Source organism: Stegostoma tigrinum, chromosome 10, assembly GCF_030684315.1.
Source record: "Stegostoma tigrinum isolate sSteTig4 chromosome 10, sSteTig4.hap1, whole genome shotgun sequence".
In the NCBI taxonomy this organism is placed as follows: Eukaryota; Metazoa; Chordata; class Chondrichthyes; order Orectolobiformes; family Stegostomatidae; genus Stegostoma; species Stegostoma tigrinum.
Window position 1 is genome coordinate 81,563,442 of NC_081363.1, and position 23,043 is coordinate 81,586,484.

General features: G+C 57.2%; 1 protein-coding gene across 5 annotated transcripts in view; it reads right to left on the reverse strand.

Annotated features, from left to right (window-relative positions):
• Positions 1 to 23,043, reverse strand: part of mta1 (metastasis associated 1) — a 128,488-nt gene that overhangs the window by 75,869 nt on the left and 29,576 nt on the right. For all 5 annotated transcript variants that reach the window (XM_048537725.2, XM_059649307.1, XM_048537728.2 and 2 more), the window contains exons 2-4: positions 7,857 to 7,924; positions 4,266 to 4,359; positions 335 to 461 (exon numbers count right to left, since the gene is read on the reverse strand). In XM_048537725.2, the coding sequence (XP_048393682.1) occupies positions 335 to 461; positions 4,266 to 4,359; positions 7,857 to 7,924 (289 nt within the window). The remainder of the gene's footprint in view (positions 1 to 334; positions 462 to 4,265; positions 4,360 to 7,856; positions 7,925 to 23,043) is intronic.

Below are 23,043 nucleotides of genomic sequence, written 5' to 3' on the forward strand. Positions count from 1 at the left end.
AGCATTTTTCACCAACAGATTATACTGGTCCCGTTTACTATTCTTCTCAGATTACCCTTTCATGTTTCACTACCATTGCTTCTGCCTTGCATGACCATCCGAAGCATACTTTAACTCTTACAGAAACAGTAGGAACTGCCAATGGTGGAGAATCTGAGATAACACGATGTGAGGCTGGATGAACACAGCAGGTCAAGCATCAGGAGCAGGAAAGGAAGGGAATCAGTGGGAAGACTTGACCAGGAGTGGACATCCAATGACTGAGCAAGACACTATGTTCCCCATCATTAAGCCTGTAACCACAGATAAGCTCTTGCACCGCTCTCACAGTTACCTGATGTGGGTTGCTGGTAAAGATTCTAGCTGCCGCGACAGGAAGAGTTCCCGGTGCTTCAACTGGTGCCGCTCATTCTCCGATAGCTCCTGTAGTTCTGTGTTCTCCATCTCCTCTTCTACTTCTCCTGTACAAAGATCAAAGACCCTGGATCACAGTAATGATCTCCCACTCTTCCAAATCTTACTGGTATCACACTATATTACAGAATAAAATCACTCCTCAAATGTCAAATAATTTCACAATGAAAAACATCAGCGTTTGCCAACATTCCTCTGATTTTCCCGCACCCCGACTGCGCATGGCCCCATGACTGTAATTTGACGGGGTCAACTTGTACAGTCATCATGGGACCTTTTAAGCTGCTACACAGCTCCGTAGTTTAGAGGGGATCATTAGTGCCAATGTGGCTCAGTGGAGTGCTCCCCCACAGCTAATGGGTTACCCTCTCGGGTTTGCCAACTCACCTGATCTCATTGCTCCTGAGGCTTCCTGGCCCTAGCTGCCACCTCTTCAGCATAAGTATGCAATCCCTCTACACACTGACCACCATCAGGACAGTCAAAAGGCTGTCCACTTCGTCTTTGAAGCAAAACCTGAACAGTTCCCATTCTCCACCATCCTCCTTCACCTGGCTGAGCTCATTGCTACATTCGATAACTTCTCCTTTAACTCATCTCACTTTCTCCATATCAAAGATATCCATGGTACCCACATGCATCCCAGCTATGCATGTCCGTTTGGGAAGTGAGTCGAATATTTCTTGTTCCAGTCTTACTCTGGTCCCTACCTATCTTTCTCCAATACATTGATGTTACAGAATTGGAAAATTGATTACTTTTGTGTATCACTTCCATTCAACATTCCTGTTCACTTAGTACATCTCTGACTCTACCATTCCCTTCCTTTAGTTTGTTTTCCACTTCTAGGCATAAGCTGTCCACCAATATCCACTATAAACCTAATGACTTCCAGATAACCAGGCCCTCAGGCATGTCCAACTCACTTCCTACATTCTGTCCTCACCCCTTCGTCTCCCAGACCAATGATGTGATTCCACTTCTCCTCACTTTCCACAGCCCCACCCCGAGTGTCCGCAATCAAAAGATCATCCTCCACTACTTCCACAACCTCCAGCAGGATATCTTCCCCTTTCTTCCAGTTTCAGCATTCCACACGGACCATGCCTTCCATGCCTTCTAATACTCCATCACCTATGACATTTCCTCACTCCCGCTTGACACAATCTCATGCAATTACAGAAGGTATGACACTTGCTCTTTCATTTCCTGCTGCCTCACAGTCCAAGGCCCCAAACACAACTTCCAGGTGAAACGTCAGTTTATCTATACTACTTTCAATCTAGCCTACTGTATTCGCTGCTCACAAATGTACTCTCCTCTACAGTGGTGAGACTGAATGCAAACTGGACCACTTTGCAGAATACCTCTACTCGGTGATGGAAACTGGAGACCCTTTAGAACCATGTTCTTTTAGAAATCTATATTTAATATTATCTGTGTCACAAGAGACCTCATTTAACTGTGTTACAGTAGTAACAAGCCTTCTACAAGCGTAAAATGTATTAGGCCTCACACTATTATGAATGTAGTGTTTTGGTAAGTAAGAAGTTATTCCTTAGAATGAATGAAAACTAATCTTCACATGGAGATGGGCAAAGGATACAGCGGTCACCCGCATGTCACGAGTAGTTGCTTGCGATCAGTGACCAACAGCTGATTGGAGGCTAGCAATCTATGCTGTGTCGAAAATAAAGGTCCATCAACAGTTGAAACAGGAAGAGAGAGAGAGAATCCAAGGGAACAAGCCACCACCTTCTTGGTAGAAGACCAGGACTTCCTCAATATCAGTCAAATGTAAAAACAAAGACTGTTACTAGCAAAGAATGCACAACATTAGGGGTACTTCACTGCACCAACATGCCCCCTCCCTTCCAAAACACCACCTTTTCTCCTCTGTTCTACAGAATGGCTTTGGCATCAGTAAAGCATAAAAAACAGGAGTCGTGGGCCATTCAAGCCTGCTCTGCTGTTCAATATGATTGTATCTTGGTCCAACTCTAAACAAAAGATCTAATTCCCAGAGTGAATGAGAGTGACTGCACTTGACATCAAAACTTTCTGAATGGAATCAAATCTAGCATAAAGGAAGATGGCTGTGGTTTTTGGAGGCCAAGCATCTTAACCCCAGATGTCCTAGGCTCAAACATCTTCAGCTACTTCATCAATGATCTATCATTTATTGTAAGATCAGAACTGGAGTTAATTAAGGATTATACAGTATTCATCTCCATTCACAACCTTTCAAATAACGAAGCAGTCCATTATCACACGTAGCAAGATTTACAAAAAATGCGTTCTTGGGCTGATCACTAACATTCACACTACACGTGCCAAACAACGGCAATCTACAGCAAGAAGAGTGACATTCAGCCAAACTCAACATTAACATCATTTAGGGATAACCACTCACTTGCTGAACTGGATCTGTCATCTGAGTTCCTTGGTTACAGAGCAGGTCAAAGGCTGGGTATTCCTAAGTGAGTGACTCAACTACTGACTCTAAGAGTCTTTCTCTAGGTACAAATCAGGGTATGATACAACACTTTCCACATGTCTGGATGAATCCATGAACTACAATATTCAAGAAGCCGTTTGTCTAACCTTAAACACAAGCATACAGTATCATATGCTGAATCTGCAGCATTAAACAGCATCTTCTAAGCCCATGACTTTATCCTTGCTGAACTATTTTCAAACGTGACCCCTCACTAACACTTGAAACATTGATGTGACCTGAGTTTAACAAACACAAAATAGTAATAAAGCAGTAATAGCAACAATTATAATTATTCATTCTTGCAGCATGGATCAACATATAATTATTCATCATACGAATAAGCAAACCTGTTTTGTAAGTACCCTATAAAATCATAAATATTTTGTGTTTATAAAAGTTTCAACCTCCATTTTCCTGCCCCCTCCAAATGCACAGTTCTCAGCGCCACTCTCTTCTCTCCTTTGCGCACAGTAATCAGGTTCCTTTGCCCCTTCCCATCCAGTACACACATACCAACCCTGTCTCCATCACTCTGACAGAAAATTTCACAGGCTAACAACCTTTTGAGAGAAAAATTCCTTCTCAAGTCAGTCTTAAATAGGAGACAACTTATCATTAAACTGTGTTCCATCCTATCAAGTTCCCTCAAGATCTTGAATGTTTTAACACCAGCAACTTTCACTCTTGTCAGCTCCAATGGATACAGTCACAGTCTGTCCAACCCTTCTTTATACTACAAACCCTACATCCAAGGAATAAGTTGAGCGAACACATTCTGCACCGCTTCTATCACATCCTTTCTTAAATAAGAAGACCAAACTCCAAGCTACACCTTCCCGTTTCTACCTTCAACACTTTGGCCCCCAAACATCGCAGGTTCTTCACTGAAATTGTTTTCTGAGGTTAAAGAAAATTTTTGGGTCCAATGTCTGCCCCTTACTGTTTGTCCTCAAGACCAGACAGTCCAGGGCCGCCTCACCAGAATTCTCTCTAAATAGTTGCCATTGTTGCCCCAGAGGAGGGGTAACTCATAATCTTGAATGCTACCTCTATGAATCCAAAGAGGGTGGCAATCCACAGCTTGGGAACCCCTAACCTAGAAGGATAAAGACGTGTGGGGAACACCAGCATCACCAAATAACTGTGTCTCACACAATCCTGACTAGAATTCTTCACACCTCGCTAGGTCAAAATCCTAGAACCCTACCTCACAGCACTTTTACAGTGCCTTCACAACATGAATCACAATGGCTGTAGGTGATGACGCTCACTAACTCTCAGGAACAAATAGGGACAGATAATAATAATACTGCCATATCACAAAAATGAATCTACAATAAGTAACACTTACTTGCATGTTTGTCAGCAAGGGCAATAAGACTGGTTGAAATGTCTCGTCTCCGATAGAAACACACACACTTTGCTTCCACATTGCCATTGACCGTCTGAAACAGTAAACAGAAAGGGCACTAGAGATAACAATATCACACAAGCATTGCAGTGAAACAGCAAATGGACAGTACTACTGTCAATCATTGAATAGCAATGCAGAGATCCTTTGACAAGAACCAACTGACCTGTTATCTAACACAAGTGCCCGATCTTCACAAGTCAGCCAGCATATTGTGAGCTTGCCAATCAACCATAGTGGCTGTAAATTCTGTTCTCACGCAATCAGAGCAAGTCCATGGGTAATAATCAAGAAAAGACACTTTGCCTTTTTGACATTTTCCTTTCACACCTCAAGATTGACAGTACTTTCCCCAATCAAGTTGTTTTCAGGTCAATTAGGGTTAAATTAGGTCCTGAGTTTCAATACCTTCAGTGACCACTACCTTCGTTGGTCACTGATTATCGCTTGATTGCCATGGTGGCACTTCTGAGCACCACTTTTCAAGGTCTGCCTACAGATCTTCAAGCTTTTTCTTGCATTTCAATCAGAGAGGGATATTGAGAGCATTTTCTTGTTTGCAGACTTGTTGATGTCTCTGGGTGCACTGCACTCATAGGTCTGGAACAAACTGCAGCAAGACAAATCGACAGGCTGTTGTCAGCCAGTTTTTCCTTGATTCAGATTCCTGATGCCACCCTTTCCCATACGAGAAAAGACCTGGGTCCACTAATCAACTACTGAATTAAATTAACAACCCACTGTTCTGCAGACATTAAGTTATCAGTGCAAAAATCAAAACTTCATTGAGAAATAACGCTCCACTATTTTGTCTGGACTTCTGCTTCACAGAACTTTTTTTTTGTCTATACATTTTCCATATATTAGTATTTGTCAAATTGTTACTTTCTTGTCTATTTTATTCATCATTTGGGCTTCTAAACAGGTATTGCTTAAGTCACATAGCAGCAAATTAATCATCTGTTTTTTGCCATTAATGAATAAGCTTGGTTACAATAAATAAAATTATTTTCTTGTTAGTGACAAAATTTGGCGCGAATCACTTTTGCTCTAAACATCAGTCTATCAGGTAAATTGAACTTTGTGATAGTTTAATTGAGTTTGTGATGGTTCGTGGAACAGTGAGCTTAATAATCACTTCCCGACTGAATCCTGGCAGAAATAAACCTGCCATTTTTATGTAATCTATCCCAATCTGTTGCCAGGCGCAATGTCAAATATTGCTTAGTTAAGCCACAGGTGGAGCTCTACGCAACAGTGCTAGTCGCTGCAGCATGGGAAGGATGTAATTGCACTGAAAGGGGTCCACAGGAGATTCACCAGGAAGTTACCTGGGATGGAATAGTTTAGCTATTACGAAAGGCTGGATAAACGTGGGTTGTTTGCTTTAGACCAGAGGAAGTTGAGAGAGGACTTGATTGATGTTTGTAACGGGCATGAACAAGGTGGCTTGCTGTTCCACTTAGTTGAACCAACAACGAGAAGATCTTATTTCAAGATGAGAAGCAGGAGGTTTAGAGGAGATCTGAGGAATTTGTTTTTCAGCCAGGGTGTGTTGGGAACCTGGAATGCACTGCCTAGGAGGGTAGTCAAGGCAGGAAGCTTCACAACCTTGAAAAAGTACTTGGATGAGCATTTGAAATGTCATAACCTTCAAGGCGATGCGCCCAGTGCAGAAAAGTGAGACTAGTATAAATTTAGGGTTGTTTTTTGGCAGTGCATAATGAGACAAAGGGATTCTTTTGCATTGCATGATTCTACATCTTCATTACATTTTATTGTAGTGATTTAGTACAAATGTGTAGCCTGTTAAGGCATTTTAGAGGGCATTTGCGAGTGAAATAAATTGCTCTAGGTCTGGAGTTGAAAGTAGACAAAAGCCTTGTAAGAACAGATTTCTTTCCCTAAAAGAAATTAGTAAGCCAGATGAGAGTTTCTTGACAATCTAGTCACTACATGGTCACCATTACTGATATTAGCTCTTTGAGCTTTAGGTGAACTTAGCTGCCATTGTGGGTTTGAAACTGCGACGTGGTTGACTTGGGACGCCTCTAAAAATGGCAGACTGGTCACAAATCTAGAATCTGAGCCCAGTCCCAGTGTTTCTAGTACTTACCAGCAATGTTTATGAGTGCAGGCTGTTTGGAGTCATACAAAATGAAGCTCAGCCAAGAGTCCAGATATTCTCACTTCTGATGAAATATTCCCTGCTTGAAAGACAGCTCAAGCTCTCTCATCTCTACTATTAATTTCACAATGTAAACTTAAATAAGGTTAGAGTTTCAAGTGCCTGCAGTTTCAGCTATTGAAACTTTAAAGGATTTAGATAACATGATCCTTTATTGTCTTAAGAAAGACTTTTTTTTAAAAACTTATTGGCAAGTTCTCAATGACTGACTTTTTAAAAGATTTTCTTAATACATCCTACTCTCAATATAGGGTTTGTGCATACTGGCTGAATGAGTTTCAAAGTGCCACAGCTAGCATGGAGACATGAGGGGTCACTTGAGTTGTTCAGGGGAGGGCACACCTTGGTGTGGGCATCATGGGAGGCCATATATGAGGTAGGTGGCATTTGTGGGAGCTGAAGGCATGTCAGGGGTGACGTCCGGAAACTTTTCTGTCTGCAATCTAACTGGGATGAGATTTCACAGCACCCGGTTGGGCTTGGCTGCCTCCAAGCTTTTTCCTGGCTCACCTTGTCTGACTACAGGTGGCATCTAACACCTTGGCAATAAAGATCCAGTCCTTGAGCAGGTGAATCAAACCAATGTTTTCTAGAGTCGCGATACCTACCCTGAGGATAAAAGTCCAGGCCTGCTTCTTTGAGTCACAAGTCTAGTAATATAGCCGCTATTCTAATATTGACAGTCTCCTGCGAATATTGCACCTACAATCTCTACAACCTTAAATTCGATGGGTGAAGGTTTGACCACGTATCATTGTCCAAGTTGTTCACCATATTATACAAGTGGCCCGTGAGTTAATTTCACACTGTAAACTTAAACAAGGTTAGAGGCTTCAAGTGTCTGCAGTTTCAGCTATTGAAACTTTAAAGGGTTTGGAAGTCATGAACTTTTATAGTCTTATAGGAGACAGACTTTTTAACTAGTTGAAAAGTTCTCAATGACTGACTGTTTTTAGAAGTTTTTCTTAATATATCCTACGCTCACCTCCAAATATGTTACACAAACGCTTGAATACAATTCAAACAATGACTAAGGGCATGTCACAGTCAGAACAAAATACAGTGTATATCACTTTGAAAACTGGCTGATTTGGCAATGTCAGCAAGCAAATAAATTATGTTGCACTTCAGATGCACAGTTAATGGACGGTTTATAGTAAATTTGCTGTCATGATTAAATCCTTTCAAAGTTTAGAGATCCTGTAAATATTAAAAGGAATAAGTGAAACTTCTGTTTGCACCCAAGATACACAGCACTGAAAAACCACAACTCTACACAGATCTTCATAGGATGATAGCGAAGCTCGCTGATGCAACAGAATCTCAATGTGAAGATCATTTACCTTGTGTAATTCCTCTATTCTTCTGATCAAGAATGGGTTGCTTGAAGAATTCTCAAAAAAGACATAATCTGTAAAATAATAATTCTTACTAAGGGAAAGGCAAAGCTACTTACTCCTACAGCCAACTAAACATTGAGCTTGTAAACATTTAGAAATGAATTGCCGTAAGAGTTTGTCCAAATAGCTTTGTAGAAAATCTCACCAATGCTCTTTATAAGAAAAATGCACCAAACATCTTCAGACAGTGAAAGGAGATATTATGGATGATGGTACTTTTGTTACATCAAACAGATCATAATATTTAAGGCTACAACTATAATGTGGGAAAGTGGGACAAGTGTAGATGTAGATAACACAGTGTGGAGCTGGAGGAACACAGCTGGCCAGGCAGCATCGGAGGAGCAGGAAAGTTGACGTTTCAGGTTGGAAGTTTCTGAAAAAGAGTGCTGACCCAAAACATCAACTTTTCTGCTCCTCTGATACTGCTTGGCCTGCTGTGTTCATCCAGCTCCACATTGTGTTATCTCTGACTCCAGCATCTGCAGTTCTTACTATCTCCAAGTGTGATTGTAGTATATTTTTGGCAGTATAAACGTGATGGCCTGAGGAGTCTCTTCCATTCTCTGTGATTCTATGATTCAAGGCGTTCTTGTCAATATTGAGCAAGACCTGGATTTAGTGAGCACCATTACAACTCATTGCTGTGTCAAGGCAAATTGGTTTTGAAACTGTGCCTGACTGTAGAACACATGTATAATTCTAACCATCATCTTATTCCATTGCAACTCGATAAAAATCTCAGTTACAATCTTGTCTAGGACTCCCACAAGCAACAACAAGATAATCTATTTCTGTGACGTTGCTTGAAGAAACAACCGGGAAAAACATCCTTGCGCCACAAATCCTAAAACACCTGACCTGGCAGAGGGGACTCTAATTCAAAGCCAGAAGCTCCAAACATGCAGCAGTGGCTCAGGACATTACTCGAGTGTCAGCAATGATTTTGTGCTCAAGCCCTGGAGTGGGAATTCAACCAAAAGCCTTGCAATTCAGAGACAAGACTGCTGCCAAACGAACCACAGTTGGCAAAGAGGAAGGGTTCAGTGAGGGATCTGTAAAATGTAGGTTCCCATGGTGGAGCAGCACCCCATGCACAGACACCCATAGCTTTGGCACTAGGTTTAAGGGGAGGAGGAGTGTGATGAGGGGAGGGGGGGAAAGGAAGGAGTGGGAATGAGTGAGGACGAGGGGGCGAAGTGATGGAGGAGTGAGGAAAGGGGTGTGATCGGGGGGGGCGAGCAGGGATGATGGGGGTAATGAGGGGTGACTGAAGAGGGGAGAGGGAGAGAAGTGATGGGGGGAGATGGGGAGTGAAAAGGGAGAGGGGATGATGGAGGTGGGGGGGAAGTGATGTGGGGAGGGAGAATGGGGGTGAATTGGGGATGTGATGGGCAAAGTCGGGGCAAATGATGTGGAGAGGGAGGATATGATCATGGCAAGTGCTGCAGTGAGGTGGGAAAGGGGTAGTGAGGTGCAAGGAGGGGGTAGCAAGAAGGGGAGGAGGGGGATATGATGGGGAGGGTAAGTGATGAGGGAGGGGCAGGGGGTTTAGGGTGGGGGAAGTGATGGTGAGGAAGGGGAAGTGATAAGGGAGAGGAGGGAAGTGATGGGAGGGAGGATGGGAATGGTTGGAGAGAGGATGGGAAGTGATGGGTAGAGGAGATGGGGAATGAGTGATGGCGGAGGCAAGGAAGTGGTGGGGGTGGGGAGGATGTAATGGGGAAGGGGGTGGAAGTGATGGGGACAGAGGATTTGATGGGGGGAAGGGGGATACGACAGAGTAAGAGAGATGTGATGGAGGAAGTAACGTGAGAGTGGGAGGGTGTTGTGGAAGGGGGAAGTAATGGGGGGACTTATTGAGGGGGGGAGAGTGGGGGAAAGGATGGAGGAGGGGCGAGTCATTGTGGAGGGAGGGAGTGTTGGGGATTTGGGGGGGGGGTAGAGATGAGGGTGAGAGGGGAAGTAATAGGAGCATGATGGTGGGGGAAGTGATGGGGGAGAAGGCAGAAATGATGGGAGAGGAAGTGAAGGGGGGACTTATGGGGAGTGGAAATGATGGGGGGGAAATGAGGAGGGTGGGGGAGGGGGAAATGATGGGAGGAAGGGGCAGAAGGGATGGGGAAGGGATGGGGGGGAAGTGATGGAGGCAAAGTGATAGGGGTGAAGTGACGGGGGAGGAGGGAAATGATGGGAGGGAAGCAATGGGAGAGGGGGGAAGTGATGGGGAGGGGGAAGTGATGGGGAGGGGGAAGTGATGGGGAGGGGGAAGTGATGGGGAGGGGGAAGTGATGGGGAGGGGGAAGTGATGGGGAGGGGGAAGTGATGGGGAGGGGGAAGTGATGGGGGAGAAGATATGCTGGGGGAGGGAGTGGAAGTGATTGGGGGAGGGGGTGGAAGTGGAGGTGAGGACGATAGGGGAGGGACATGAGATGGGGGAAGTGGGAGGAACTGATGGGGACGAGGACAAAGTGCTGGGGAGGTAAGTGATGAGGGGAAGAGAATGGGGGTCAGTGATGGAGGAAAGGGAAGTAATGGCGGTGTGAGTGATGGGGAGAAAGGGAGGGACGTAATGCATAAGGGAGGGGTAATGGGAGAGGGAATGAAGGGGAGGGGTGTGATGGGACAGTGGAGTGATGGGGGGACAGGGTGCAGAATGACAGGGGAGAAGGTGGGGGAGAGAGAGAGGGGAATGTTGGGGGAGGGGGGACAAGTGATGGGGGGAGAGGGGGACAAGTGATGGGGGGGAGGGGGGGACAAGTGATGGGGGGGAGGGGGGGACAAGTGATGGGGGGGAGGGGGGGACAAGTGATGGGGGGGAGGGGGGGACAAGTGATGGGGGGGAGGGGGGGACAAGTGGTGGGCGGGGGGGACAAGTGGTGGGCGGGGGGGGACAAGTGGTGGGCGGGGGGGAACAAGTGATGGGCGGGAGGGTGGGGACAAGTGATGGGTGGGGGGGGACGAGTGATAGGCGGGAGGGGGGGACAAGTGATGGGCGGGAGGGCAAGTGATGGGCGGGGGGGGCAAGTGATGGGCGGGGGGGGACAAGTGATGGGCGGGGGGGGGACAAGTGATGGGCGGGGGGGGGACAAGTGGTGGGCGGGGGGGGACAAGTGGTGGGCGGGGGGGGACAAGTGATGGGCGGGGGGGGACATGTGATGGGCGGGGGGGGACATGTGATGGGCGGGGGGGGACATGTGATGGGCGGGAGGGTGGGGACGAGTGATGGGTGGGGGGGGACGAGTGATGGGTGGGGGGGGACGAGTGATGGGTGGGGGGGGGACGAGTGATAGGCGGGAGGGGGGGACGAGTGATGGGCAGGGAGGGACGAGTGATGGGCGGGCGGGGAGGGACGAGTGATGGGCGGGCGGGGGGGGGGACGAGTGATGGGCGGGCGGGGGGGGGACGAGTGATGGGCGGGCGGGCGGGTGGGGGACGAGTGATGGGCGGGCGGGCGGGTGGGGGACGAGTGATGGGCGGGCGGGGGGGGGACGAGTGATGGGCGGGCGGGGGGGGGACGAGTGATGGGCGGGCGGGGGGGGGACGAGTGATGGGCCGGCGGGGGGGGACGAGTGATGGGCGGGCGGGGGGGGGACGAGTGATGGGCGGGCGGGGGGGGGACGAGTGATGGGCGGGCGGGGGGGGACGAGTGATGGGCGGGCGGGGGGGGACGAGTGATGGGCGGGCGGGGGACGAGTGATGGGCGGGGGGGGACGAGTGATGTGCGGGGGGGGGACGAGTGATGGGCGGGGGGGGACGAGTGATGGGCGGGGGGGGACGAGTGATGGGCGGGGGGGGGACGAGTGATGGGCGGGGGGGGACGAGTGATGGGCGGGGGGGGACGAGTGATGGGCGGGGGGGACGAGTGATGGGCGGGGGAGACGAGTGATGGGCGGGGGGGACGAGTGATGGGCGGGGGGGACGAGTGATGGGCGGGGGGGACGAGTGATGGGCGGGGGGGACGAGTGATGGGCGGGGGGGGACGAGTGATGGGCGGGGGGGGGACGAGTGATGGGCAGGACGAGTGATGGGTGGGGGGGGACGAGTGATGGGCGGGGGGGACGAGTGATGGGCGGGGGGGGACGAGTGATGGGCGGGGGGGACGAGTGATGGGCGGGGGGGGACGAGTGATGGGCGGGGGGGGACGAGTGATGGGCGGGGGGGGGACGAGTGATGGGCGGGGGGGGGACGAGTGATGGGCAGGACGAGTGATGGGTGGGGGGGGACGAGTGATGGGCGGGGGGGACGAGTGATGGGCGGGGGGGGACGAGTGATGGGCCGGACGAGTGATGGGCGGGGGGGGACGAGTGATGGGCGGGGGGGGACGAGTGATGGGCGGGGGGGGACGAGTGATGGGCGGGGGGGGACGAGTGATGGGCGGGGGGGGGGGACGAGTGATGGGCGGGGGGGGGACGAGTGATGGGCGGGGGGGGGACGAGTGATGGGCGGTAGGGGTTGACGAGTGATGGGCGGGAAAGGGGGGACGAGTGATGGGCGGGAAAGGGGGGACGAGTGATGGGCGGGAAAGGGGGGACGAGTGATGGGCGGGAAAGGGGGGACGAGTGATGGGCGGGAAAGGGGGGACGAGTGATGGGCGGGAAAGGGGGGACGAGTGATGGGCGGGAAAGGGGGGACGAGTGATGGGCGGGAAAGGGGGGGACGAGTGATGGGCGGGAGGGGGGGAGACGAGTGATGGGCGGGAGGGGGGGGACGAGTGATGGGCGGGAGGGGGGGGACGAGTGATGGGCGGGAGGGGGGGGACGAGTGATGGGCGGGAGGGGGCGAACGAGTGATGGGGCGGGAGGGGCGAACGAGTGATGTGGGCGGGCGGGCGGGGGGGGACGAGTGATGTGGGCGGGCGGGGGTGGACAAGTGATGGGTCGCGGGGGAAACGAGTGATGGGCGGGGGGGACGAGTGATGGGTGGGCGGGGGGAGGATGTGATGGGGGAGGGGGGAGAATGATGGGTGAAGGGGGGAGGAGTGATGGGTGAGGGGAGGAGGAGGGGGGGCAGAAGTGATGGGTGGGGGGGGAGGAGTGATGGGTGACGTGGGGCAGAAGTGATGGGTGGGGGGGAGGAGTGATTGGTGAGGGGGGGAGGAGTGATGGGTGAGGAGTGATGGGTGAGGGGGGGAGGAGTGATGGGGAGGGGGGAGGAGTGATGGGGGGGAGGAGTGATGGGGGAGTGGGGAATGATGGGGGGAGGGGAGGAATAATGAGGGGAGGGGAGGAATAATGAGGGGAGGGGAGGAATGATGGGGGGAGTGGGGGGAGAAGTGATCGGGTGGAGGGGCGGGAGAAGTGATCAGGGGGAGAAGTGATCGGGGGGGGAGAAGTGATCGGGGGGGGGAGAAGTGATGGGCGGGGGGGGACAAGTAATGGGGGAGGGGGGAGAGGTGATGGGCGGGGGGGGAGAGGTGATGGGCGGGGGGGGGGAGAGGTGATGGGCGGGGGGGGGAGAGGTGATGGGCGGGGGGGGGACAAGTGATGGGCGGGGGGGGGACAAGTGATGGGCGGGGGGGGGACAAGTGATGGGCGGGGGGGACAAGTGATGGGCGGGGGGGGAGAGGTGATGGGCGGGGGGGGAGAGGTGATGGGCGGGGGGGGAGAGGTGATGGGGGAGGGGGGAGAGGTGATGGGGGAGGGGGGAGAGGTGATGGGGTGAGAGGTGATGGGGGGAGACGGGGAGAGGTGATGGGTGGGTGGTGATGGCGGGGAGGGGGGAAGAGGTGATGGGCGGGGGGGGGACAAGTGATGGGCGGGGGGGGGACAAGTGATGGGCGGGGGGGGGACAAGTGATGGGCGGGGGGGGGACAGGTGATGGGCGGGGGGGGAGAGGTGATGGGCGGGGGGTAGAGGTGATGGGCGGGGGGGAGAGGTGATGGGCGGGGGGGGAGAGGTGATGGGCGGGGGGGGAGAGGTGATGGGCGGGGGGGGAGAGGTGATGGGGGAGGGGGGAGAGGTGATGGGGGAGGGGGGAGAGGTGATGGGGTGAGAGGTGATGGGGGGAGACGGGGAGAGGTGATGGGTGGGTGGTGATGGCGGGGAGGGGGGAAGAGGTGATGGGGGGGAAGAGGTGATGGGGGGGAAGAGGTGATGGGGGTGAGGGGGGGACAGTGATGGAGGGGAGAGGTAGAGAAGTGACGGTGGGGAGGGGGAGAGAAGTGACGGGGGGGAGAGGGAGAGAAGTGACGGGGGGGAGGGGGAGAGAAGTGACGGGGGGGAGGGGGAGAGAAGTGACGGGGGGAGGGGGAGAGAAGTGACGGGGGGAGGGGGAGAGAAGTGACGGCGGGGAGGGGGAGAGAAGTGACGGGGGGAGGGGGAGAGAAGTGACGGGGGGAGGGGGAGAGAAGTGACGGGGGGAGGGGGAGAGAAGTGACGGGGAGAAGGGGGGAGAAGTGATGGGGGGAGAAGAGGGAGAGGTGATGGGGGAGAAAATTGATGGGGGGACAGTGGGGAGAAGTGATGGGGGGCGCGGAGAAGTGATCGGTGGGGGAGAAGTGATGGTGGGAGGGGGGGAGAAGTGATGGGGGGAGGGGGGGAGAAGTGATGGGGGGAGAGGGGGGAGAAGTGATGGGGGGAGAGGGGGGAGAAGTGATGGGGGAGAAGTGATGGGGGAGGTGGGGGAGAAGTGATGGGGTGAGGGGGGAGAAGTGATGTGGGGGCAGAAGTGATGGTGGGGGAGAAGTGCTGAGGGGAAGGGGAAGTGGGGAAGGAGTGGGGGAAGGAGGGGAGGGGGGAGGAGGGGGGGAAGAAGGGGGAGGGGAGGAAGGGGAAGGGGAGGAAGGGGAAGGGGAAGGGGGAGGAGGGGAAGGGGGAGGGGGGGAAGTGGGGAGGGGTGAGGTGGGAAGAGGTGGTAGGGGGAGAAGTGATGGGGGAGGGGGGAGAAGTGATGGGGGGAGGGGGCGGAGAAGTGATGGGGGGAGGGGGGGAGAAGTGCTGGGGGAGAGAAGTGATGGGGGGAGGGGGTAGAGAAGTGATGGGGTAAGAAGTGATGGGGGGAAGAAGTGATGGGGGGGAAGAAGTGATGGGGGGGGAAGAAGTGATGGGGGGGGAAGAAGTGATGGGGGGGGAAGAAGTGATGGGGGGGGAAGAAGTGATGGGGGGAAGAAGTGATCGGGGGGAAGAAGTGATCGGGGGGAAGAAGTGATCGGGGGGAGAAGTGATGGCGGGGAGAAGTGATGGCGGGGAGAAGTGATGGCGGGGAGAAGTGATGGCGGGGAGGGGGGAGAAGTGACGGCAGGGACGGGGGAGAGAAGTGACGGGAGGGAGGCGGGGGAGAAGTGACGGGAGGGAGGCGGGGGAGAAGTGACGGGAGGGAGGCGGGGGAGAAGTGACGGGAGGGAGGGGGGGAGAAGTGACGGGGGGGCAGGGGGAGAAGTGACGGGAAAGGGGGGGGAAGTAGTGACGGGGTGAGAAGTGACGGGCAAGGGAGAAGTGACGGGGGGAGGTGGGGGAGAAGTGATGGGGGAAGCGGGGAGAAGTGATGGGGGGGGAGTAGTGATGGGCGGGGGGGGAGTAGTGATGGGCGGGGGGGGGAGAAGTGACGGGCAGGAGGGGGGGAGAAGTGATGGTGGGGGGGGAGAAGTGATGGGGGGAGGGGGCGGAGAAGTGATGGGGAGGGGGGGAGAAGTGAGGGGGGAGGGGGGGGAGAAGTGAGGGGGGAGGGGGGTAGAAGTGAGGGGGGAGGGGGGTAGAAGTGAGGGGGGAGGGGGGGAGAAGTGATGGGGGGGAGAAGTGATGGGGGGGAGAAGTGATGGGGGAGGGGGGAGAATTGATGGGGGGAGGGGGGAGTATTGATGGGGGGAGAAGTGATGGGGGGAGGGGGAGAAGTGATGGGGGGAGGGGTGGAGAAGTGATGGGGGACGGGGGGAGACGTGATGGGGGAGGGGGGGAGAAGTGTTGGGGGAGCGGGGGGAGAAGTGATGGGGGGAGGCGGGGAGAGAAGTGATGGGGGGAGAGAAGTGATGGGGAGGGGGGAGAGAAGTGATGGGGGGGATGGGGGGGAGGCAAGTGATGGGGGGGATGGGGGGGAGAGGTGATCGGGGGAGGCGGTAGAGAAGTGATGGGGAGAGAAGTGATGGGGGCGAGAGAAGTGATGGGGGGGGAGAGAAGTGATGGGGGGGGGAGAGAAGTGATGGGGGAGGTGGGGAGAGAAGTGATGGGGGAGGGGGGGGAGAAGTGATGGGGGGGAGAAGTGATGGGGGAGGGGGGAGAGTAGTGATGGGGGAGGGGGGATAGAAGTGATGGGGGAGGGGGGAGAGAAGTGATGGTGGGGAGAAGTGATGGGGGAGTGGGGGGAGAAGTGATGGGGGGGAGAAGTGATGGGGGGGAGAAGTGATGGGGGGCAGAAGTGATGGGGCGCGGGGGGGAGAGGGATGGGGTGGAGGGGGGGAGAAGTGATGGGGGGGAGTGATGGGGGGGGAGTGATGGGGGGGGAGTGATGGGGGGGGAGTGATGGGGGGGGAGTGATGGGGGGGAGTGATGGGGGGAGGGGGGAAGTGATGGGGGTGTGGCGGGGGAGAAGTGATGGGGGGAGTGGGGGGGAACAGAAGTGATGGGGGAGTGGGGGGGGAAGAGAAGTGATGGGGGGCAGAAGTGATGGGGGGCAGAAGTGAGGGGGGGGCAGAAGTGAGGGGGGGGCAGAAGTGAGGGGGGGGCAGAAGTGAGGGGGGGGCAGAAGTGAGGGGGGAAGAAGTGAGGGGGGGAAGAAGTGAGGGGGGAAGAAGTGAGGGGGGGAAGAAGTGAGGGGGGGAAGAAGTGAGGGGGGGAAGAAGTGAGGGGGGGAGAAGTGAGGGGGGGAGAAGTGAGGGGGGGAGAAGTGAGGGGGGGGAGAAGTGAGGGGGGGGAGAAGTGATGGGGGGGAGAAGTGATGGGGGGGAGAAGTGATGGGGGGAGAAGTGATGGGGGGAGGGGGGGAGAAGTGATGGGGGGAGGGGGGGAGAAGTGATGGGGGGAGGGGGGGAGAAGTGATGGGGGGAGGGGGGGAGAAGTGAGGGGGGTAGAAGTGAGGGGGGGAGAAGTGAGGGGGGGAGAAGTGAGGGGGGGAGAAGTGAGGGGACGTGATGGGGAGGGGGCGGAGAAGTGATGGGGGAGGGGGGGAGAAGTGATGGTGGGAGGGGGAGAATTGATGGGGGGAGGGGGAGAATTGATGGGGGGAGGGGGGAGAATTGATGGGGGGAGGGAGGGAGAGGTGATGGGTGGGTGGTGATGGTGGGAAGGGGAGAAGAGGTGATGGGGGAGGGTGGGAGAGGTAGAGAAGTGACGGGGGGGAGCAGTGACGGGGGAAGGGGGAGTAGTGACGGGGGGGAGGGGGAGAGAAGTGACGGGGGGGAGGGGGAGAGAAGTGACGGGGGGGAGATGTGACGGGGAGGGGGGGAGATGTGACGGGGAGTGGGGGAGAAGTGACGGGGAGGGGGGGAGAAGTGACGGGGAGGGGGGGAGAAGTGACGGGGGGGGAGGGGAGATGTGACGGGGGGGGGAGGGGAGATGTGACGGGGAAGGGAGAAGTGACGGGGGGGGAGAGGGGAGATGTGACGGGGGGAGGGGGGAAGGGGGACGGGGGGGAGGGGGGAGAAGGGATTGGGGGAGAAGGGATTGGGGGGAGAAGGGATTGGGGGGAGAAGGGATTGGGGGGAAAAGGGGTGAGGGGAGGAGGGGGTGAGGGGAGGGGGGAGTAGGGATCGGGGGAGACGGGATGGGGGGGAGAGAAGTGATGGGGGGGAGACAAGTGATGGGGGGGAGGACAGAAGTGATGGGGAGGGGGGGAGAGAAGTGATGGGGGGGGAGAAGTGACGGGGAGGGGGGGAGAAGTGACGGGGAGGGGGGGAGAAGTGACGGGGAGGGGAGAAGTGACGGGGGGGGAGAAGTGACGGGGGGGGGAGAAGTGACGGGGGGGGGAGAAGTGACGGGGGGGGAGAGGGGAGATGTGACGGGGGGAGGGGGGAAGGGGTACGGTGGGAGGGGGGAGAAGGGATTGGGGGGAGAAGGGATTGGGGGGAGAAGGGATTGGGGGGAGAAGGGATTGGGGGGAGGGGGGTGAGGGGAGGGGGGGTGAGGGGAGGGGGGGTGAGGGGAGGGGGGGTGAGGGGAGGGGGAGACGGGATGGGGGGGAGAGAAGTGATGGGGGGGAGAGAAGTGATGGGGGGGGAGGACAGAAGTGATGGGGAGGGGGGGCAGAGAAGTGATGGGGCGGGGTGGAAAGGGGGTGAGGGGGGAAGGGACGAGAAGTGGGGTGGGGGGGGGAAGGAGTGAGAATGGGGAGAAGTGATGGGGGGAGGGGGGAGAAGTGATGGGGGGAGAAGTGATGGGGAGAAGTGATGGGGAGGATGGGGGGAGGATGGGGGGAGGTTGGGGGGAGGTTGGGGGGAGGTTGGGAAGAAGTGATGGGGGGAGGGGGAGAAGTGATGGGGGGAGGGGGAGAAGTGATGGGGGAGGGGAGAGGGTGGAGAAGTGATGGGGGGAGACGGGGGAGGGGGAGAAGGGGGGAGGGGGAGAAGGGGGGGAGAGGGGAGAAGGGGGGAGGGGGAGAAGGGGGGAGGGGGAGAAGGGGGGAGAGGGGAGAAGGGGGGAGAGGGGAGAAGGGGGGAGAGGGGAGAAGGGGGGAGAGGGGGAGGAAATGATGGGGGGGAGGTGGGAGAAATGATGGGGGGGAGGGGGAGAAATGATGGGGCGGGAGGGGGAGAAATGATGAGGGGGAGGGGGGAGGAATGATGGGGGGAGGGGGGAGAAGTGATGGCGGGCAGGGAGGATAGAAGTGATGGGGGGAGGGGGGATAGAAGTGATGGGGGGGAGAATTGATGGGGGGAGGGATGAGCAGTGATGGGGGAGGGGGGAGAAGTGATGGGTGGGAGGGGGGGGAGAAGTGATGGGTGGGAGGGGGGGGAGAAGTGATGGGTGGGAAGGGGGGGAGAAGTGATGGGTGGGAAGGGGGGAGAAGTGATGGGGGGAGGGGGGAGAAGTGATGGGGGGAGGGGGGGAGAGGTGATGGGTGGGTGGTGATGGTGGGGAGGGGAGAAGAGGTGATGGGGGGAGGGAGGGAGAGGTGATGGGGGAGAGGTGATGGGGGGAGGGTGGGAGAGGTAGAGAAGTGATGGGTGGAGTAGTGACGGGGAGGGTGGGATAAGTGACGGGGAAGGGAGAAGTGACGGGGAAGGGACAACTGACGGGGAAGGGAGAAGTGACGGTGGGGGGGGAGAAGTGACGGGGTGGGGGGAGAAGTGACGGGGGGGGGAGAAGTGACGGGGGGGGGAGTGACGGGGGGGGAATAAGTGACGGGGGGGGATAAGTGACGGGGGGGAAGAAGTGACGGGGGGGAAGAAGTGACGGGGGGGAAGAAGTGACGGGGGGGAGAAGTGACGGGGGGGGAAGAAGTGACGGGGGGGGAAGAAGTGACGGGGGGGGAAGAAGTGACGGGGGGGGGAGAAGTGACGGGGGGGGGGAGAAGTGACGGGGGGGGAGAAGTGACGGGGGGGGAGAAGTGACGGGGGGGGAGAAGTGACGGTGGGGGGGAGAAGTGACGGGGGGGGAGAAGTGACGGGGGGGGAGAAGTGACGGGGGGGGGGGGGAGAAGCGGTGGGGGGGGGAGAAGCGGTGGGGGGAGCGGGGTAGAAAAGGTGGGGGGAGCGGGGTAGAAGTGATGGAGGGGGGAGAAGTGATGGGGGGAGAAGTGATGGGGGGGAGAGAAGTGATGGGGGAGGGGGAGAGAAGCGATGGCGGGGGAGAGAAGTGATCGGGGGGGAACGAAGTGATGGGGGGGAGACGTGATGGGGGGAGGTGGGGGAGGAGTGACGGGAGTGGGGGGGAGAAGCGGTGGGGGAGCGGGGTAGAAGTGGTGGGGGGAGCGGGGTAGAAGTGATGGGGAAGGGGGGGGAGAAGTGATGGCGGGGGAGAGAAGTGATCGGGGGGGAACGAAGTGATGGGGGGGGAGAAATGATGGGGGGGAGAAGTGATGGGGGGCGAGAAGTGATGGGGGGGCGAGAAGTGATGGGGGCGAGAAGTGATGGGGGGGCGAGAAGTGATGGGGGGGCGAGAAGTGATGGGGGGGCGAGAAGTGATGGGGGGGCGAGAAGTGAGGTGGCGGAGAAGTGATGCGGGGGACGCGGGGAGAAGTAATGGGGGGGAGGCGGGGAGAAGTGATGCGGGGGACGGGGGGAGAAGTGATGCGGGGGACGGGGGGAGAAGTGATGCGGGGGACGCGGGGAGAAGTGATGCGGGGGAGAAGTGATGGGGGAGGGGGGGAGAAGTGATGGCGGGGAGCAGGGGAGAAGTGATGGGGGGGAGAGAAGTGATGGGGGACGGGGAGAGAAGTGATGGGGGACGGGGAGAGAAGCGATGGCGGGGGAGAGAAGTGATCGGGGGGGAACGAAGTGATCGGGGGGGGGGGAGAAGTGATGGGGGAAGCGGGGAGAAGTGATGGGGGGGAGAAGTGATGGTGGGGGGGGAGAAGTGATGGGCAGGAGGGGGGGAGAAGTGATGGGCAGGAGGGGGGGAGAAGTGATGGGGGGAGGGGGGAGAAGTGATGGTGGCGGGGGAGAAGTGAGAAGTGATGTGGGGGCAGAAGTGATGGTGGGGGAGAAGTACTGAGGGGAAGGGGAAGTGGGGAAGGAGGGGAGGGGGGAAGAAGGGGAGGGGAGGAAGGGGGAGGGGAGGAAGGGGATGGGGAAGGGGGAGGGGGCGAAGTGGGGAGGGGTGAGGTGGGAAGAGGTGGTAGGGGGGAGGGGGGAGAAGTGATGGGGGGAGGGGGCGGAGAAGTGATGGGGGAGGGGGGCGGAGAAGTGATGGTGGGGAGGGGGCGGAGAAGTGATTGGGGGGGAGAAGTGATGGGGGGAGGGGGTAGAGAAGTGATGGGGGGAAGAAGTGATGGGGGGGAAGAAGTGATGGGGGGGAAGAAGTGATGGGGGGAGAAGAAGTGATGGGGGGAGAAGAAGTGATGGGGGGAGAAGAAGTGATGGGGGGAGAAGAAGTGATGGGGGGAGAAGTGATGGGGGGGAGAAGTGATGGGGGGAGAAGTGATGGGGGGGAGAAGTGATGGGGGGGGAACAGGTGATGGGGAGGGGGGAGAGGCGATAGGGGGAGAGGTGATGGAGGAGGGGAGGAGAGGTGTTGGGTGGGTGGTGATGGCGGGGAGGCGGGGAAGAGGTGATGGGGGAGGGAGGGAGAGGTGATGTGGGGGATAGTTGATGGGGGGGAGGGGGGAAGAGGTGATGGAGGGGAGAGGTAGTGAAGTGATGGGGGGGAGGGGGAGAGAAGTGACGGGGGGAGGCGGGGGAGAAGTGATGGGGGGAGAAGTGATGGGGGACAGTGGGGAGAAGTGATGGGGGGCACGGAGAAGTGATCGGGGTGAGAAGTGATGATGGGAAGAAGTGATGGGGGGGAGGGGGGTAGAAGTGATGGGGGGGAGGGGGGGAGAAGTGATGGGGGGGGAGGGGGGGAGAAGTGATGGGGGGGAGGGGGGAGAAGTGATGGGGGGGGAGGGGGGGAGAAGTGATGGGGGGGAGGAGAAGTGATGGGGGAGGGGGAAGAAGTGATGGGGGGAGGGGGAAGAAGTGATGGGGGGAGGGGGAAGAAGTGATGGGGGGAGGGGGGGAGAGGTGACAGGAGGGAGGGAGGGAGCTGGGGGAGAAGTGACGGGAAAGAGGGAGCGGGGGAGAAGTGACGGTGCGGGGGGCAGTAGTGACGGGGTGAGAAGTGATGCGGGGGGAGAAGTGACGGGGGGCGAGGGGGGAGAAGTGACGGGGGAGGGGGGAGAAGTGACGGGGGGCGAGGGGGGAGAAGTGACGGGGGAGGGGGGAGAAGTGACGGGGGGCGGGGGAGAAGTGACGGGGGGGCGGGGGAGAAGTGATGGGGGGGCGGGGGAGAAGTGACGGGGGGGCGGAGGGGAGAAGTGACGGGGGGGGGAGAAGTGACGGGGGGGAGGGGGAGAAGTGACGGGGGGGAGGGGGAGAAGTGACGGGGGGAGGGGGAGAAGTGACGGGGGGAGGGGGGAGAAGTGACGGGGGGGAGGGGGGGAGAAGTGACGGGGGGGGAGAAGTGACGGGGGGGAGGGGGGGAGAAGTGACGGTGGGAGGGGGGAAAAGTGACAGGGGCGAGGAGGGGAGAAGTGACGAGGGGAGGGGGGGAGAAGTGACGGGGGGAGGGGGGGAGAAGTGACGGGGGGAGGGGGGGAGAAGTGACGGGGGGAGGGGGGGAGAAGTGACGGGGGGAGGGGGGGAGAAGTGACGGGGGGAGGGGGGGAGGGTGGGAGAAGTGACGGGGGGAGGGTGGGAGAAGTGACGGGGGGAGGGGGAGAAGTGACGGGAAAGGGGCGGGGGAGAAGTGACAGGGGGAGGGGGGGAGAAGTGATGGGGGGGGAGGGGGGGGAGAAGTGATGGGGGGGAGGAGAAGTGATGGGGGAGGGGGAAGAAGTGATGGGGGGAGGGGGAAGAAGTGATGGGGGGAGGGGGAAGAAGTGATGGGGGGAGGGGGGGAGAGGTGACAGGAGGGAGGGAGGGAGCTGGGGGAGAAGTGACGGGAAAGAGGGAGCGGGGGAGAAGTGACGGTGCGGGGCGCAGTAGTGACGGGGTGAGAAGTGATGCGGGGGGAGAAGTGACGGGGGGGCGAGGGGGGAGAAGTGACGGGGGAGGGGGGAGAAGTGACGGGGGGGAGCGGGGGAGAAGTGACGGGGGGGCGGGGGAGAAGTGACGGGGGGGCGGAGGGGAGAAGTGACGGGGGGGGAGAAGTGACGGGGGGGAGAAGTGACGGGGGGGAGAAGTGACGGGGGGGAGAAGTACGGGGGGGAGGGGGGGAGAAGTGACGGTGGGAGGGGGGAAAAGTGACAGGGGCGAGGAGGGGAGAAGTGACGGGGGGGAGAAGTGACGGGGGGGAGAAGTACGGGGGGGAGGGGGGGAGAAGTGACGGTGGGAGGGGGGAAAAGTGACAGGGGCGAGGAGGGGAGAAGTGACGGGGGGAGGAGGGGAGAAGTGACGGGGGGAGGGGGGGAGAAGTGACGGGGGGAGGGGGGGAGAAGTGACGGGGGGGGGAGAAGTGACGGGGGGAGGGTGGGAGAAGTGACGGGGGGAGGGTGGGAGAAGTGACGGGGGGAGGGGGAGAAGTGACGGGAAAGGGGCGGGGGAGAAGTGACGGGGGAGGGG